This window comes from Phalacrocorax aristotelis, chromosome 14, assembly GCF_949628215.1.
Source record: "Phalacrocorax aristotelis chromosome 14, bGulAri2.1, whole genome shotgun sequence".
In the NCBI taxonomy this organism is placed as follows: Eukaryota; Metazoa; Chordata; class Aves; order Suliformes; family Phalacrocoracidae; genus Phalacrocorax; species Phalacrocorax aristotelis.
Genome location: NC_134289.1, coordinates 14864477 through 14880898, shown reverse-complemented (window position 1 = coordinate 14880898; position 16422 = coordinate 14864477). Strand labels below are relative to the sequence as shown.

At 41.1% G+C, this 16422-nt stretch overlaps 1 protein-coding gene across 2 annotated transcripts in view; it reads right to left on the bottom strand.

The window, feature by feature from the left end:
* Positions 1 to 16422, bottom strand: part of DLG5 (discs large MAGUK scaffold protein 5) — a 111055-nt gene that overhangs the window by 66207 nt on the left and 28426 nt on the right. For both annotated transcript variants that reach the window (XM_075109775.1, XM_075109774.1), the window contains exon 2: positions 3110 to 3178. In XM_075109775.1, the coding sequence (XP_074965876.1) occupies positions 3110 to 3178 (69 nt within the window). The remainder of the gene's footprint in view (positions 1 to 3109; positions 3179 to 16422) is intronic.

Genomic DNA, 16422 nt, shown 5'->3' with positions numbered 1-16422 from the left:
TTCCAAACCCTAACATGATGTTTCATTTATTTGACTGAGACTGAGCCCATGATTTCTTAGAACTACCTTTTAAGAACAGTCATCTTCATACTAGTTAAGCTTAGTTCTTAGATCAGGGTCTTTTTTTGGAAAATAAGCCCATTGTTATGCACATCAGCTTCATAAATGAACTCTGAAACCCAGGGTAGCTGTAAAACATATAGAATCATCTCATTTCACATCATTTCACAACATCTGGGCTTGCTTGGAAGTATTTCAGAATAAAATCCTTTAATTAAAATGCTGGCAGCAGAAACCACGTCCAACAATAGCCAGGGCGATTAAGGTTGGGAAGAAGAGATGAAGTGCATGGACATACCCTCCTCCAGTTACTTTTATGAATTATGGAGTCCGAAGACTACAAATGAAAGATTGTATTATCTCTCCTAACTAGAAGATGCCAAGATTCACTCTCTGCTTCTTTCTCTGGGCTTCATTAGTGGCCCCAATACCTTTCTCATTTCTTCTGAAAGGTCAGATGCGTGAATGTGTTTCTGAGCTGCTCGACAAACAGGAGCAAGGCAGACCAGAAATAAAAATTTGTTGAATATTAACTAAAACCAGTGTTCTGAACTCAGGAATAATAAAATAGATCCCTTCTCTTCCCCATGAGGAAGGCACATGCGACTGGGGAAATGAAAACATTCCTTTACATGCATATGTGCGTACATATAACTGTCAATGTTGAACTGAACCTATTCCAAAGCTTACATTGTCTCCAAACCATGAGCTATTTACCTTTTTTCACTGATGCATTCATTTCACAGGCAAAACTTATAATTTTCACTGCACAGAACTACCCTTGTGAAAGTGTGTTCCAGCGAGATGGGGACGAGGCGGGGGAAGATGTATGTAAAATTCCTGAAACGCTATAGCAACTCAGTATTTGTTGGGATTCCATTCAAAGAAGTCATATGAAGCCTTCGGGGAGCTGGCACGCGACCAGTTTCAGTTATGATGGTTTGTCATTCAACAAATCAGTCAGTATTAAAATAATCTGACTGCAGCTTTGAAGTGACTTGCAAACATGTCTGTTAGGATATGGTGGTTATTAAGCAAAGAAATTTTGCTATTGATATTAGATCACATTAAAAAAATGTTATCTCTTGCAGAACAAGATGTGAGGGAGAGAAAACGACTGGGGGAAAAGAAAAAACTATACTCACGAATTACAGGTCTATAACCAGGCTATAAAACAAACATGCCAGCTTCAAAGAATTGCCCTGGCTGTTCACATAGTAAATATGAAACACCTAACTCACTTCAATCATTTCAATAAATCAAAACTATGGAGGATACTAGATTGCAAGTTTTATTTAATAGTGGGTCAGTGAATTTTTAGATTATTAGTAGCTTTGATCAATGCAGACACCAAAGGCATAAAACACTTCCGAGTACAGGCCTTTAGGTAAAATAGACAGATCAGGATTCAGGATGAACTTCAATACTTTAGAACACAAATAAAACATAGTTCAGAAATAATTTAATTCTGCCTCATATATGGGAATAATGGATGCCTCAGAAGTAACACGCCAAATCCTAAATAAGTGTTCAGAAACAGGAACCCCGTCAGGTACTATGCCACAGGAATTTAATAAAATACAAAATAGAGGCCAGGTATCTGTAGCTTGGATGTGGTCACCGTTAAAGCAGAAGTTCTCTCCTGATGGCAAATGCTAGCTGTTCATCTACCTACCTTTACTTCCAAAACGAGAAAGGTCAGGTACAAAGAACTGAGTACGTGCATTCACAAAGTTACAAAAACTGCAAAAAAAAAAAGGTTTACGTGTACCTTCCCTTTTTAAAATCAGGCACATGGGACTACAAAGGACCGCTTGAATCTTCTATCTCAGGCATCACTTCATCCGTTTAAAATACAAACTTACCGATTTCACCTTAGAAAAATTTCCTTCTTTGGAAGGCTCTTTTTTTCTTTTTTCTTTTTTTTTTTTTTGGAGTCTGGTTGTCCTAAAAATTTAGTAGCTTCCTTCTTCCTATTTCCAGCCCCAATTTATTCATAGCAAATTAAATCATACCCTTCCTTCAGGTAATACCATACATGTGTGATCTTGCTAAAAAATAAAATTTAAGAAGATTTAAAAAATCAAACATGTCACAGCTTCCTGTATTTTCAGCAAATAATTCAGCCAACCCTAAAAATTTAGTTCCTGAATGCTGGAGTTAAAAGTTTGACTCAATGACTGCAACAGATGTCTGCCCACATCCTTAAACAGACAACTGACTTGCCTGGTGCTGTCAGGGAAGTCTGCAGATGCCTGACACAACATTGGAACTTTAAATATGCAAGAGCCTACATTCCCTATCCAAGGCAAGGGACTTTTACATAGATTGTACAATCAAAGTACTTGTGTAAGTAAAGAGGAGGAAAACTAACAGCTAATACAAATATTCCAAGATCATCTTGCTGTTAAAGCTCTTCTGTCCACATTTCTTTTACTCCAGTTTTGTTGGGTTTGGGTTTTGTTTTGGTTGGTTTGGTTGTGTTGGGTTTTTTTGTTTGTTTGCTTTTAATATTTTGTCTTTCCCAATTACATTAAAAACAGAGAAAATGAAGCAATTCATTGCATGCAGGAAAAGAAGGCTTAAAGCTCGCCGCCACTTCCAAAAGGTAAAAATATTAGCCAAGGTCATAGCGTTTTAAATTTCTATGATGTTTTTGACTGGCTACAATTTTCACATCTACATGAATATATACATACACATATATGCCTGCCTATACATATTTTCATATGCGCAGACTTGTACAAGCCTAACATTGCCATTTTTACATCATTTTACTAAGTAATTGACGCGTAATTACAGTTAATGCAGCCAAACGTAACAGATTTTATTGGCAACAACTACACACAGCCATGAAAAGGCTTCACTCGCCCTACACAAAATGGGTATACCTCGTCCTGGTGAAGATGCGTGGTTACAGCTTATAGTTCAACTGCTTTGATTTTATGAGCGGAATCCCTCTACCCTTCCCAAGGGCACCCTCAAAAACCTGTTCTCCCAGCTCCCAAAAGACACGCTCGTTAAGTTGTTCGATTAATACTTTACTCACCAATGCTACTCAGAGAGCTGCTGCTTTCAGAATCAGAAGGCATTATGGACAGCACGCTGTAAGTAGATCCTAAAATTAGAAAAATAAAGACAGTATTATTTGTCTGTCTTTTCCTCTCCCCAAAGCAAGTTAACCATTCAGTTTCGTGATACTGTAGATGCCAAAGGCATTAAATTAGAGAGAACACCTCCCCAACGCATAAAAATCTAATAGGAAAAGTATCATTTGTAAGTGAACGCTGCACTGTGCGCTGAGTAGGACATCAGTTTGGATGAAATGTTTTAGCTCAATATTTTGCAGAATTCACTTTAACCAACAGTTATTCCAGATGTGCTGGAAATATAGAGTTTCATCTCTACATGACAAAGATTGAGTGATACATGTGACAATAGTCAGAATCTATGTTGGTTTCTTATCTTTTTACATGTAGCAGCTCCTATTTCATTGTGTAACTGATCTGTATTCTTATCCTCAAACTTCCTTCAGACTTAGAAATTTCATTTCATTAGTAAACACATTTTGCTTGCATCCACTTGCAGCTTTCAGTATCTGACCCTAAAAGCAAGGGCCTGCAAAGCCACCTGCTGATAGCAACAGCAAGTTTTTTCACTTACTAACAGATCAATAGACAGAGGCACCTTTTATTTTAGTTATTTTACAAGTATGCTAGCTTTTACTTCCCAGAAGAACTAGAAAAACAGGTCCTACCTCAAAACCTGACAAACCGAACAGCTCCACCATCCCTCAAAGAGGACAAACACCCGCAGCACAGACAAGGAGTGATTATGTGCAAAAGCCATTAGAAACCTGGTCCATTTTCAGCCCTAGCCAGGACGTGAGACCTGCCCTCACAACAGCCAAGCTCAAAGACAGTTTCAACACTTCCAGGAGCTGCCTTTCCTAGAGTCCTCCTCCTTAAGGTTCAGTATTTCTTTCTTCCAGTCTCTTTGAAATTAAGAAATAAAACCTGAGAAGCAACATGAGATTAAAAACACGGATCTACCTTTGAAATAGATTAAAGAAAGGACAGGCTGGAAAATAAGAAAGAAATCTGCTCTGCTTCTTACTAAGAAAAGACATGACATCTGTAACTCCCATGGTGTTAGATGAAGGAAAGACAAGGTGTCATAAGTTTACCAACAACACAAGCAATAACAGCAAAGTGAATCAAAATAAAAAGGAAGCTTACTTAGGGCCTGATCTTCAGCTAGTAAAGGGACACGGACCCTAACTTTAATGGGGTGTGTTTGTTCTTCCTGACAAAGAATGAGGCTCCTACATTTGATAAAAGGAGCGCTGCCTAGGCCAAAGCAAACTTTAAAAAGTATTTGAATGTAAAGAAAACTCCCTCCAAGCAAATTCTCCGGTTCTGTTAGCTGACATTGCAGAAATAAGTACCAGAGAAGGAAATTAATCCTGAAGGAGACTGTTTAACCTGACAAATCCCTGTGAAAAATTATTCAAAATATATTGGTTACAAATAAGTCTAGTTGATTGTACGGGTTGTAAGCTTTTTGTTTTGTTCTGATTTTTAAATGAAACACATGACAAGCACATCACTGCCACACTGGCTTCGGAAAATCAAACCTGCTGCGTATTTTTGCTTCCATTTCAAACATTTTCACATACCTGAAGTGGTGTTCCTATCTCATCCAAGCTTATTGAAAGCAAAATAATTTCAGCACTAATTAAAATCGACCTCTTTGGATATCCTAAACTCTTGTGACTTGCAGTATTTCTCATAGTCTGGACTAGAAGGATTAGAATGCTAAGGGAAAGTGAAAAAAGCAGATCCATATATTAAAGTAGGACATCTTTATGACAGACAACGCGTACTGAGACTGTATCAAAACTGTGGGGGACTCAAGCACAATAAAATCTTGTGCCAAGAAGTGACACCTCGTTATACTCAGCAATTTAAGGCAAAATTGCCCAGTTCCTCTAGAAGATTACATAGGAGTCTCATACCTAAACAAACTTCCACTGACTGTTAGCTGCTTTCACTTCTTTTTAAGAGTGGAGAAAGAAAAGACTCAGAAATCTCTTCATCTTAGCTGATATTGCTTTTATTTATCCTCAAGAAGCACTGATCCTCTTCACCTTCTCTTCCTGCATTAAAAGCCAGAGCCAGGAGTTAGAATGAGTTAAATTCTGCTCTCTGGAATAGATAGAGAAGTTTTGTGAAGCTGACTTCGTCAATGGAGACACATGACTCTCCCTAGCCATGTTCCTAAAACATTAGCTCAGCTTTGTAGATGCAAGATCCGGCATGCATGGCATGTTACCACAAGAAAACATACAACTGTGAAGAGGAGAGGAATCATCTGACCCATTCATAATTCCTAACGAAAAATAGAAGGAAAAAAAAAAAAAGCTAGTGGCATTTTTTGGCTTCCAAGGGTGTTTGTGAGTATGTTTGGTTTTGGTTTGGTTTTAAACTACACAGGATATGAGTCCATTATCTGTAACACGTTCCATCTTTGTCATCAAAAGCGGTATCAGTAAGCATCAGATACAATAACCAGCAGACACTACATCACTTTCACAATATAAAAATTCACCTTTAGGTACTGAACTGATACACATCCACGTATTCAATTCAGGCTAAAGCAGCATCGCACCTGACACATTCGGCTTGCTCAAGCTAGCAATGCCTCAGTAGTACCTGAAAGTGCTCCAAGGCAGCGCTTCCCCCCTCTGTGGGATGCCTCCTCACCTAAACGAAAACGCTCCAGATCACCCCAACAGGGATTCAGATACAGGCAAAAAGGCAAGGAAAAAGGCATGTGCTAATTTCCATAACCAAAGGCACTTGAACACCCTGTTTATTCATGAGCTACACAATCATGGTATTTTAAGAAATTTGTTGCATCGACCGCCCCCCGCACACCTTGCCAAGCAATTTTTCACTTTATTTCAAATTCTCAAGGCTTTATGAGTGTCCGTCTTATCAAACTGCACAAAAAATAAGATCAAAACCCAACAAGAAGCCGCGACTACTTTTTCAGGTTAATGTTCAAAGTGCTTTACATGCCTTTCACCGTGCTTTTCCGAGTATCTCTCTACCCTCTTCTTCCAGTAGCATTCACCTCGCATGCCAAAGTCCCCAGTACAAGAACTTGCTACATTCGGTTTCAATCCACTGACTCATAACACTTGCTGACATATTCTTTAAGTTCAAAATGACAACCTGAAACTACAGGATTCTGAGAAACACTCACTTAATTTAATGAACAAGAAAAAAAAGGTGACCTGCCTTTTACAGATACACATTCATAAGAGAGGACCAAGAGCATAAGCATCGTGTCTTTGCATGGCAGACTTGCTTTTGGGACACATCTTTTTTGCTCATCCAGATTATGTTTTGGATCCGTTCCTGGCTGTATTAAACAGCTTTGTCAGAGCAAAGGGATTTAGAAACTGCCACGGTATATACTTCAGAATCTCATTTCCTTCTGTTTTTCACAATTAGAGCAAGTCAAATTTCCTTAAGTTATTACTGTCGTTATTAGTCAGATGATAGGAAGGCCACTTAAGAACTCACAAATTCAGGAAAGGAACTAGTTCCTTAATTGTGGAAGTGACCTCCAAGGACAGCAAAGAAACCGGATTCTAGCTTGCCTCTATCTTTCACACAATTTCCACAAAGAAGCAGTGTTATATACCTTCTTTCTTAAGAAAGACGATGATGATGAAGCAAAAAAAAAAACAAGTTACATGTCCTAAGAAGACACCAAGTGTCTAACCAAGCCATTTCCTCATCAGCAATGCCAAATCTAGAATGACGGAATTAAATTATTAGGACAAAATTAAACAGACCGTTTCTCTCTCCTGTGTTTCTAACCTCTGAATCGTGAAACACCATGTAACACTGGGCATCACCTGTACTTCAAGGAGAGACTGAAAAAGACAAGCCAGCTAATCTCAAAGTAAAGCCTGCAAAGTAAGTTTGTACTCAGTACCTTCTGCAAGAAAGCCGCACAAAGGATCAAGTGAAATTTCTGCTAGGACTAAATGCTAAATTATTGAATGACTTCTGAGAAAAACACACCGTGTTCGAATTTCATTATGTGGAGATAAGCTGAATATTAGGATTGCCATGGCTGCGCAGAACCTTCTCATCCTCCTCCATACGCATACGTACACAGGCTCTGCTCGTGGCTCTAACAAATAGCGTGTGCCGGGGGAATGATGTAGTGGCAAAGCAAGACACAGGGACTCAGCTTTCCAAAAGCCACTGCGCACACATACTTTCAATTAATTTTTTTTTCCCAAAATGTAGATCTTACTTTCAAATATTTACAAAATTATATTTATAATTCAACAGAAAGAAGGCTACTTCATCTCCCAGAATTTCCTACATTAACTCAAGTTACTGTATAGGAATCATTACTCCCTCAGACACACACCTTCAGCACACGGCCAAAGAGGGAGACATACCAAACCTGCTTCAGTGGGTGAAGAACCAGGATTTGATTCAAGGAGTGTTAGGTGTTTCATCCCACGAGATGGGGAGTGCTCTGGTCTTAGCTGCGCAGCTCTTGGCACGTCACCCATCTTTAAGGACTGCATTAAGATCTGCAGTACGGCTGACTCCTAAATTAAGCATGTTTCCTAACTAGGAACACATAAGCTCATTGTAGGGCCGAGCCTAGAAGGAGCGCTTCACCGGCACAAATTTTGTTTGCTACACCTCTGCTTTTAAGGATGACATGAGACAACTCCCCATGCTCCCCTGCTCTGAGCTTCCATTATTAATTAAACTCTGCTCTTCCTCCCCACTCCCTTCCCAGCACAGTGACTATGAGCTGATTCAACTTCTTGTCAGCAAATCATTTTTCCGATGGAGGTCCAAGGCACCGGATGAGGGGGCAGTGTGACAAACATTTGTTTACCCACATCTCCATGCACCAAACCAAACTGACTTTGGCAGGGCTCCTACTTGCTGCGGGGGAGCAAAAGATTGATTAAAACTGGAAACGACCCAAGTTACAATGTTCCCACTGCCTTTACAACAAACAAAAACTGCCCAAGGAGCTTAAGATCACATGGATCTGCCATGCGCTGTTTCTGAGGCTGTTCTGTGCTTGGCAGCCTGCGCGGCCAGGTTTGTCAGAAAACATAAGACACAGTCATTTCTTGCAAGTCGTGTGACGTTCGGATGCTAAATTCTGACCTCGCACAAAACCTTCAATTGGGTGTTTGCTCCCATCCATGTCTTATTTATTTCAGGTGTTTCACAGACATTTACCTTTAAGGACATGAGTAACTCCAAGAACAGAGGTACAAACATCAGTAAAACAGTAGTAGAGGTTGTCTCAGCAAAAGGCTGCTGCCTCGTCCCCCATCTGCTTTTCAACATGGCTTTATTACTTATACTGCACTCCTGCAGTTCCTTAATACTGTGCTCTGCAGCACAAAATCCTCTTATTTTTAGGATGCCACAAAAGCTAAATGAACATTAAACAGCTTTCTAAATAATCAAGCAGCTCAAAACTTAAAATTTTTTATTGCCAAAATGCCTCAGTCCGTAACAGTTTCACAGAGACAGTCAGGGTCAAGATGTTGATTTTCCTTTTGCAATGGAGGAAACATTTTACAACAACCTATTTATTAAATACTGAAATATTAGTATTAAAAATACAGTTTTGTAAAGGATAGAAACTTTATTGCTTAAGCCATCTTTCAATTCTAAGCGATGACGAATAAACTCTTGTTAAGGGCAGACCACTTCGCACATGAACGAGGACTTTGGCACCTTTCTCTGAAACATTTGGTATAAGCAGCACGGGTTTCAGAATAACAAGCCAGGCTGATTCTGATTTAATATGACAATTTCTGTGTAGGTTTAGATTCAGAAAAGTTAAGGAACCTGCTGGAGGCCAGACACCGGTAAAAAAAGCCCTGAGTTCAGGTGCTAAAGTTCCTAGTTGTCAGTCATACAGTCAAGTACAGCATTTGATCTTCAACTGTTAGAAACAACACTAGACATAAGTATGTGTAAAATTCCTATTTTCTTAGCAACATCTGTTCAAAACGCTTCACAGCGGAACAAACTTATGGATGGGTATCTCTAAAAACACATTCCTAAGCGTACCCTCTCTAGCAACACCTACACGCATTGCTGGCGGTGTTTTTTTCTTTAGCCAAGAAGCAACACAGTAAGTTACACAGAAAGGAATTTACAACCTCCCTTTAAGAGAAATCTAAGTCACTGGACTACTGTTGTGCATCTCACCACACTGTGAGTTATGAAAGGAAGCAAGGTTGGTGCCTTCAATAAAAAAAGCGGAAGAGTGGCTGTGAGAAAAGTGAGAGGAGAAGACATGAGACAAGAGGAGGAGGCAGTTCATCTTTCTACACTACCACTTCATCCCACGGATGCACTAGCTGCTGTCCACCTACTTCATTAGCGTTATTTGGTTTTGTTTACTGCTTTCTGAGTGTTGGTCCAATCACCCCTTTTCACACAGAGGCACAGAAAAGATGAAAAAATCTTTACACATCTGAATTTGCATGGCCTGATTCACAAAACACACATGATGACAGTGCTTCAGCTGGCAGCATTAAAGCTAGTTTGCCATGGACATAATGCTCTAATAATGCCTTGAAGAGGTGGGACAGAAGCAATTATTAAGACCCAAATTACCACGAAGTTTTATTAGCAGGATGGCAGCTATTACCAACTGATAATTGGAAGTAAAGAGGTAGAAAAGCTTATGGCTGCTTAAAAACCAAACAAAACCACACCCAAGTGTACCAGGTCAGCCAGAAATAATGCCCCTTGCAACCTTCCAATCTCTCATTTCTTTCTTGGCAATTTATAAAATGACTAATTTAATCTCTTGCACTCTGTGAAACCACATCAGAAGTGATTAAATATATCTGCTGGAGCAGTAGGACCAAAGATGCAATCATAATTGCTGCTGCTATTACTTATTCAAAAAGTCCTGCAGCAATTCAGGTTCTGAAGCAGAAACAACTGCTTTAACCTTTGTCTTCCTTCTTTTTGACTGGGATGGCTTTTAACTCTACTTTAGTGAGCGCATTTTGTCTTGACAAGTCATTTGTCTCCAACACTCCATTTCAGCTGAGAACTGCAACAGCAAACGACCATGCCCTCCTCTCACAGCCCTGGATTTCCATTAGGTAGCGCGGCGAGATGGGTGATGACTTTTCAACAGTTATTTTAAGGCTAACAGCAACATACCTCGCTACTGTGAAAATATCAGCACGCAAACTTATATTACTCAGATTCTGGCAGAAGAACAACTTTCAGTTTGTAGAGCTGCACGCACTGCCTGCACTGCTATCGTCCTTAGTAGAGAAAAGCATATTTTTGTAGGCTGACATTCAAAAGGCGGAGAAAATAATAACCGTCTCCAGATTCTTTAGCCTCAGCATTTAGGACAGAGAGGAAAAAGCTGCACTTAAAGTCAAGTCTTAGGAAAACTGCAATGCAGGTGGGTGAAACAAATTGTCACCTGTTCCAGCTCGGGTGGATTTCACAGGTGGTCCTTGCGTTATTAGCAACACAGCAGTGCTGTCTTCTGTTCTACAAACATCATGCGGTATTACAGCTTATCAAGCAAATACTGACATAGTTCTCATGAATTATTTTAATATAGCTGCTTTAACAATGCCAGTTAACCCACTGTTCCACTGGTAAAAAGCCCAGTGCATCCATTTATTTTTTCTTGCTTCTAGCCATCAGAAACATTCGCTGGATTATGTATGATAAGCCAAAAGCAAAAACAAACAAAGAAAACCCCCACAAAACAAACCCACCCCAAAACACACACAATAGCATTATACTTCTTCAACAAGCTCCCTGCAGTCTCAAACTCCGTTTTTCTTAAAGTTATCTTCTTAATCTAGATTACTCACTAAATTGTACAGAAGAGGTTATAATTAATTTTGTTTATTGAAGTAGAGAGATGTAAATTTTCATTAAACCTCCCAGATTACTAAAATGCAGCGGAGGATGTTCAACAATCCCTCTCCCTCTAGGAAACGAAATCAGATAACCTAGGGCCTAAATCCACTTGGCAAGCACGTGCTCCTTCAGTCCTCCATCCGCTGTGTCCAGCAAAACAGCATTCTGACCACTCGCTGGATATTCCAGGTACTGCTGAGGGGCCCAAGGCTTCTTCAGCTGGGCAGTGCAGTGATGGCAGTCTCCAGAAAGCAGCAGGCCCTCGTGGACCCACACAGCCTTGAGCACAGCGCTCTTTGTCCCTACAGCCATCGATGAGATGCCACCTCCAACAGGGAGCAGCTACAGATTCCTCTTTCTGTAGGCACATGGCGGCGGGAAGGCATCGGCGCACCACCCACCTACCCCACCCGGGGAGCACCTGCAAACTTCCCTTTGTGTGCTCTGTATCAGTGCTCAAAGCACATCCCAGTCCTGCCTACCCTTACACCTAGCCTGGGCCATCTGGTCCCGGCTGCCTATTCCTCAATGCTGCCGCATAGATCGTGGTAACTCAGATCCATCTCTCTCTAAAATTTTCTCATCTGCCCTTTACCTAGATAATGTCATCTCTCAGACATGTAGAAAATGTCCTTTTCAAGGCCACCACTCAGTCTTTCTGGTCCATTTTATGTTTTATTGCCAAGTATAGGGCAGATTAGGCAAGTCAGCAAGTAAGGAGTTAAGGAACTGGCCAAGTACATGGTTCTTGCTATGAATGGTCTCTGTCCACAGGAGCTCACACTTCAAACCTGCTGAACCCAAGGCTGACTACTAGAGCTCTTCCAGGCGTAAAGGCATGGTATGTGAAGAGCTACCTGGGCATCTCCACACACTGACACTGAAGAAGCAAAGACGCAATCCAGACTCCTCCTGGGCTGTGACTGAAGGTGGGTATTGATAGCTACAACTGGAGGAAACAAGGTGAACTGGGAAATATGACAAGTCATCCAGAAAAGTCCACCCAACGCCTTTTAATGATGGGGTACAACATTTTTAAGGACATCACCAAGTTGGGAGTTGAGTGACAATTCTTAAAATTAAGGAAATATTATACATCCATTTTTATTCTGGAAGAAAAAGGGATAGACAGCTGATACACCAAGTTAAATGTCATTATTTGGGCTGGGAACAGACACCTCTCTGAATATTCTCCCATTTCATTAAGCTTTTACAGAAATACTATCCCTTCAAATCTCCTTGCTAGCATCTTTTAACCCCAGATAATAACATATTCACATCTACTTTTCCTAGCACACTAACCAGTTCTTAAAGTTTGAAGAAAGGCTTGTAGGTTGTCCATTTTGTTATGCAGCACTCCTTCCAGGGAAAGCTCATTTTGCAAAGTTATTTCCATATCTGGAGGCAATTCTTTACATCAAGCTATATTCCAGACGCTTTGCAAGTAATCTGACTGAGATTTCTGGAGGATGACACCGTCTGCCATTTGCAACTGATCCTAGAAGATTTAAGTGAAAGGAAATTATGTTCAGAAAATACCCACATGCTATGCAGTCAAAAGCAAGAAACTGTTGTGGGATGAAGGTGGTAAACACTAGACCCCTACAAATGCATTCTCAGTCATCAACAGTTGCCCTACTACATTCACAACGGTGACAATTAAGAGATTGGAACTTCATTTCGTTTGCACAGATCCACGCAGAGCTTTGTAGCGTATTATTCCTTCAAATAATTGTACAGTCAGGTAATACAAATGGCAAAATAAAATTTTTTAAAATTAGCACTATTAGCTCCACAGCTAAATGCTATATTTCAAGTTTAATTTAAATTTTGGAATTAAATCAAAGTAACCACCTAATTATGTTGGTAAAGAGGCCATGCCATTAAAAAAAACCTACAGGGAAGAACAAAGGAAAACGCAATAGAGGTATTTAGAACTGCAGACGCTGACATTCAAAAGACTAGAAATCCACCAGGTAACAAGGAAAGCAAGCATTAATTCCTCAAGATTAGCCTCTTAATGCATCCAGTCCATTCATTAACTCACTCTATCTTGCAACCGGGTACTTCCTCCGCAGAAGCAGCCGGGGGCATGCCTGGGACCGCGCGTGACGAGAGCGTCCATCACGTGCCTAAACCTGAGCTGTTTTCTAGCAATTCAAACTGCACCCATAACAAACCAGCATTATGGTTCCAACTGGTTTTTGAGGACAAGCCATCAGGAACACACATGCACCTACACCCATGCATAAAGGTAGTCTAAATATAAGACCTGATCTGCTTCGATGATAATGGTACAGTTAAAGCCACATAGCTTGCCTAGTCCACAGAGACTTTTAAACAAGGACAAAGGGGTTTAACACAGTTCTGGCTCACTCCTGTACAGCAGGAGAGTTAGGCACACAAGGAAGAAAGCACCTCAACACAAACATAACCACAATCACACCAAGGAGTTGTGAGATTTACAGCTCTGGAAAGAAAAAGGCTGCCGTTTAGGCCAGTCCTTAGTGATTCCAAGCAGAGAAGTAACATACCAAAGTCCAAAGGCTTTTTCCCCCTCTCCTCATACTATCTACCTTATCTAAACTCGCCTGTGTACAATTTAATCTCGTAAAGCTATCCTCCCTGAATATCATTGATTTCTACTGCGCAAGGTATTGACAAGGACCAAACTCCTCTTTCTAACAAGAAACAGAACAAAGTAGTTGAATGCTCTTCTCAAAAAGCAGCCCATTACTACTCAGGAACTAAACCAGCAACCAACTGCAGAAGCTGTCATTATACAATATCTACTCATATGCTGGTCTCCATATTAAATGCTATAGATAATAACTTAATAGGAAAACTGATGAGCCTGTTTTTCAAGCCGGAATTCCCCATTTTCCTACAAACTTACAAACCAGCTCATAAGGATTGCAAGAGATGTATCAATACAAGCATCCAAACTCAAACTATGTGGGAGTCACTACTCAACACAGCTCCTTTGAAATTCAAGTAGCATTATGAGATTTGACTTTTTCGAACCATGCACCTCTTTTTTTACAGTGATTCATTTTACTTGGTATGAAACCTGGCATAATGCTCAAGTAACCTCCTTTCAACCCCAAAAGGACATGTGTACTCCCCAGTTAAGCCCTAAAAAATGAATTCTCCTTATATTGCTCTTCGTAGCATGCTTCAGTATTCAGCCTCTAAATATTCCCCCTTCAGGAAAAACAGCAGAGAAGAAACATCCTGAGATGGTTTCATTAAACTATGTCAGAGAAAGGTTTTAAATTCAGATTTGTTGTGCTGTTATAACCGAATAAGCTGCACGCACTTTCATACAGAGGAGGACTCATACCCGAGCTGCTTCTATCTTTCTGTTTACAGTGATTGTTACTTGACATGGTAATAGAAAAGATATATCTAAGCTAAATCATTTAATCTAAGATTTCTGGTCTCCTTGGCAAGTTTATTGTCCCCCAACACTCCATTTAAGAAAGCAAAAGTAAGGAAGAATAAAACACACAGGTTTTTTTCCCTCCTAGTTCTGAACCCTGCTGCCAGCAGTAATTCCCTATTAAATACATATATATTTATTCTGTAGGCAGTGTCCAAGGCTCTGCTCAGTAAGAGATGTAAGTCCCTGTCACCTACAGACTTCAGGCCTAAGCCCTCTTCGGGACATCTGCAATTACAGGAAGGTCATCAGAACTGCATGAATGCTACTAGCACGCAGCGAGTGCTGCAGACAAAAGAAATGTTGAACCCATGGCAAAGCGACTGAGACCCCCGCTCTAAAACCAGACAAGTTGGAGCAAATACTCTGTGTGTGTCTATGCAGGATCTTTCCAGAAATGGACACGTTTTCACAAAGGTAATAGCTTAAGCAGACAACTTTTGAAAGCGCCAAGCGCTGACATGACCTCAGAAGAGGGGGTGGAGAAAGTAACAATATCAATTAAGAATATATTTGAACCACAGACCATGCTTTTTCAGAAGACAAACACACAGATATAAAACAGAAACCGCACCTACACCCTCATTTAAACAACATGATTAAGTATGTCCTCAAGTGCTCTGCTGTGCCGAGGGGTTATTACAGGAGTCTATTATCTATGAACTATTTAGAAAAATGATTTGTTGCAGAAATCCCCAGGGGTAAACTTCATGCCTCTTCTGGTTACAACTGCACCACCACCCACAGGAGCTTTTCATACCCCAGCAGAGGTAACCTTCGGCCGCGAAGATGGTCGCAACAGGCTGACAACCTCCTCCGCGGGCACAGGCACTGCCAAGGCTGCGTGTGAGCAGAATAGCGCAGGAGAACGTCGCTTCAGCTTCCTAATGGCAAAAGGCATACGTGTAACTAAATCCAACGGAAAGCCATCTTCCCCTGCGTACCAGGGTGCTCGTGCATACAAATGCTCGCTGCACCTGGGAGCTAAGAGCAGAGAATGCTGGAAGAACAGAACTCATCTGGAAGCAATTATGGCACACATTCCTCGCTCCCCCTTTTTGCCTCTTCTCTGCAGGGCATGAGCGCTGCTACTTCTCCTCCTCTCGCAGTCATGGCAGGGCAAGGAGGAGACCCTGCCCTCAGCCTCTGCCGTGGCTTGCCAGAGCGGGGAGGCAGCCCTGCCTGGCTGCGTGGTGCTTTGCAGGGCTGAAGGGGTTTGCTTGCTTAGGCACAGATATTCCTAGGGGCTCCTTCTTCCAGCTTCACCATTTACATAATTCCTTGATGACAGACCCTGTCTGGAGACCAGAGAGGATTTTTCCTACGTAGCAAAGGTATCAACATGCTAGGTGGGCCTTTTAGCCTGTTTGAGATCATTATTTTGGGAGAAAGCGACTGCAGCTGCTGCAAGCCTAGCAAGTCACTCAGTGGCTAATTACTTTAAAATGCCTTAGCCATGACCTTTTAGACCAGTAGGTCTGGGTTACCAAGCAAACTGCAGTGACCATGCAAAGAATAACTGGAACTTGAGGTGCTAGTGACAGCTAGGCAGATCTTATTAACAGGAGGATTTTTATAAGCCAAATATTCACCATAATATCAAGTACAAGGAGGGAAAAAATGCCTGCAATACAGGCAGCCAAATGCTGTCGGGTCCATCAATTCTGGAAAAAAGTTCTAAACGTCACTGCACTGAAGAGGGATCTCCAGAAGACTGAAATCACGCTCCTACCAGGAAGCGGGAGCGTTAGCATTACATGACAGTGCACACAGAGCTTGATGGAGCGCAGCGCTGCTCCCTCGAGTCTGCTGAATTGGTGCGGGCTAAAAATTCAGCAAATGCACTCAATGTCCAGCACGCTACTCCACATGCAAATACAATGCCCTAATCCACTACGACAGCGACAGGGGAGACGACAAAAGAAAACAAGACTA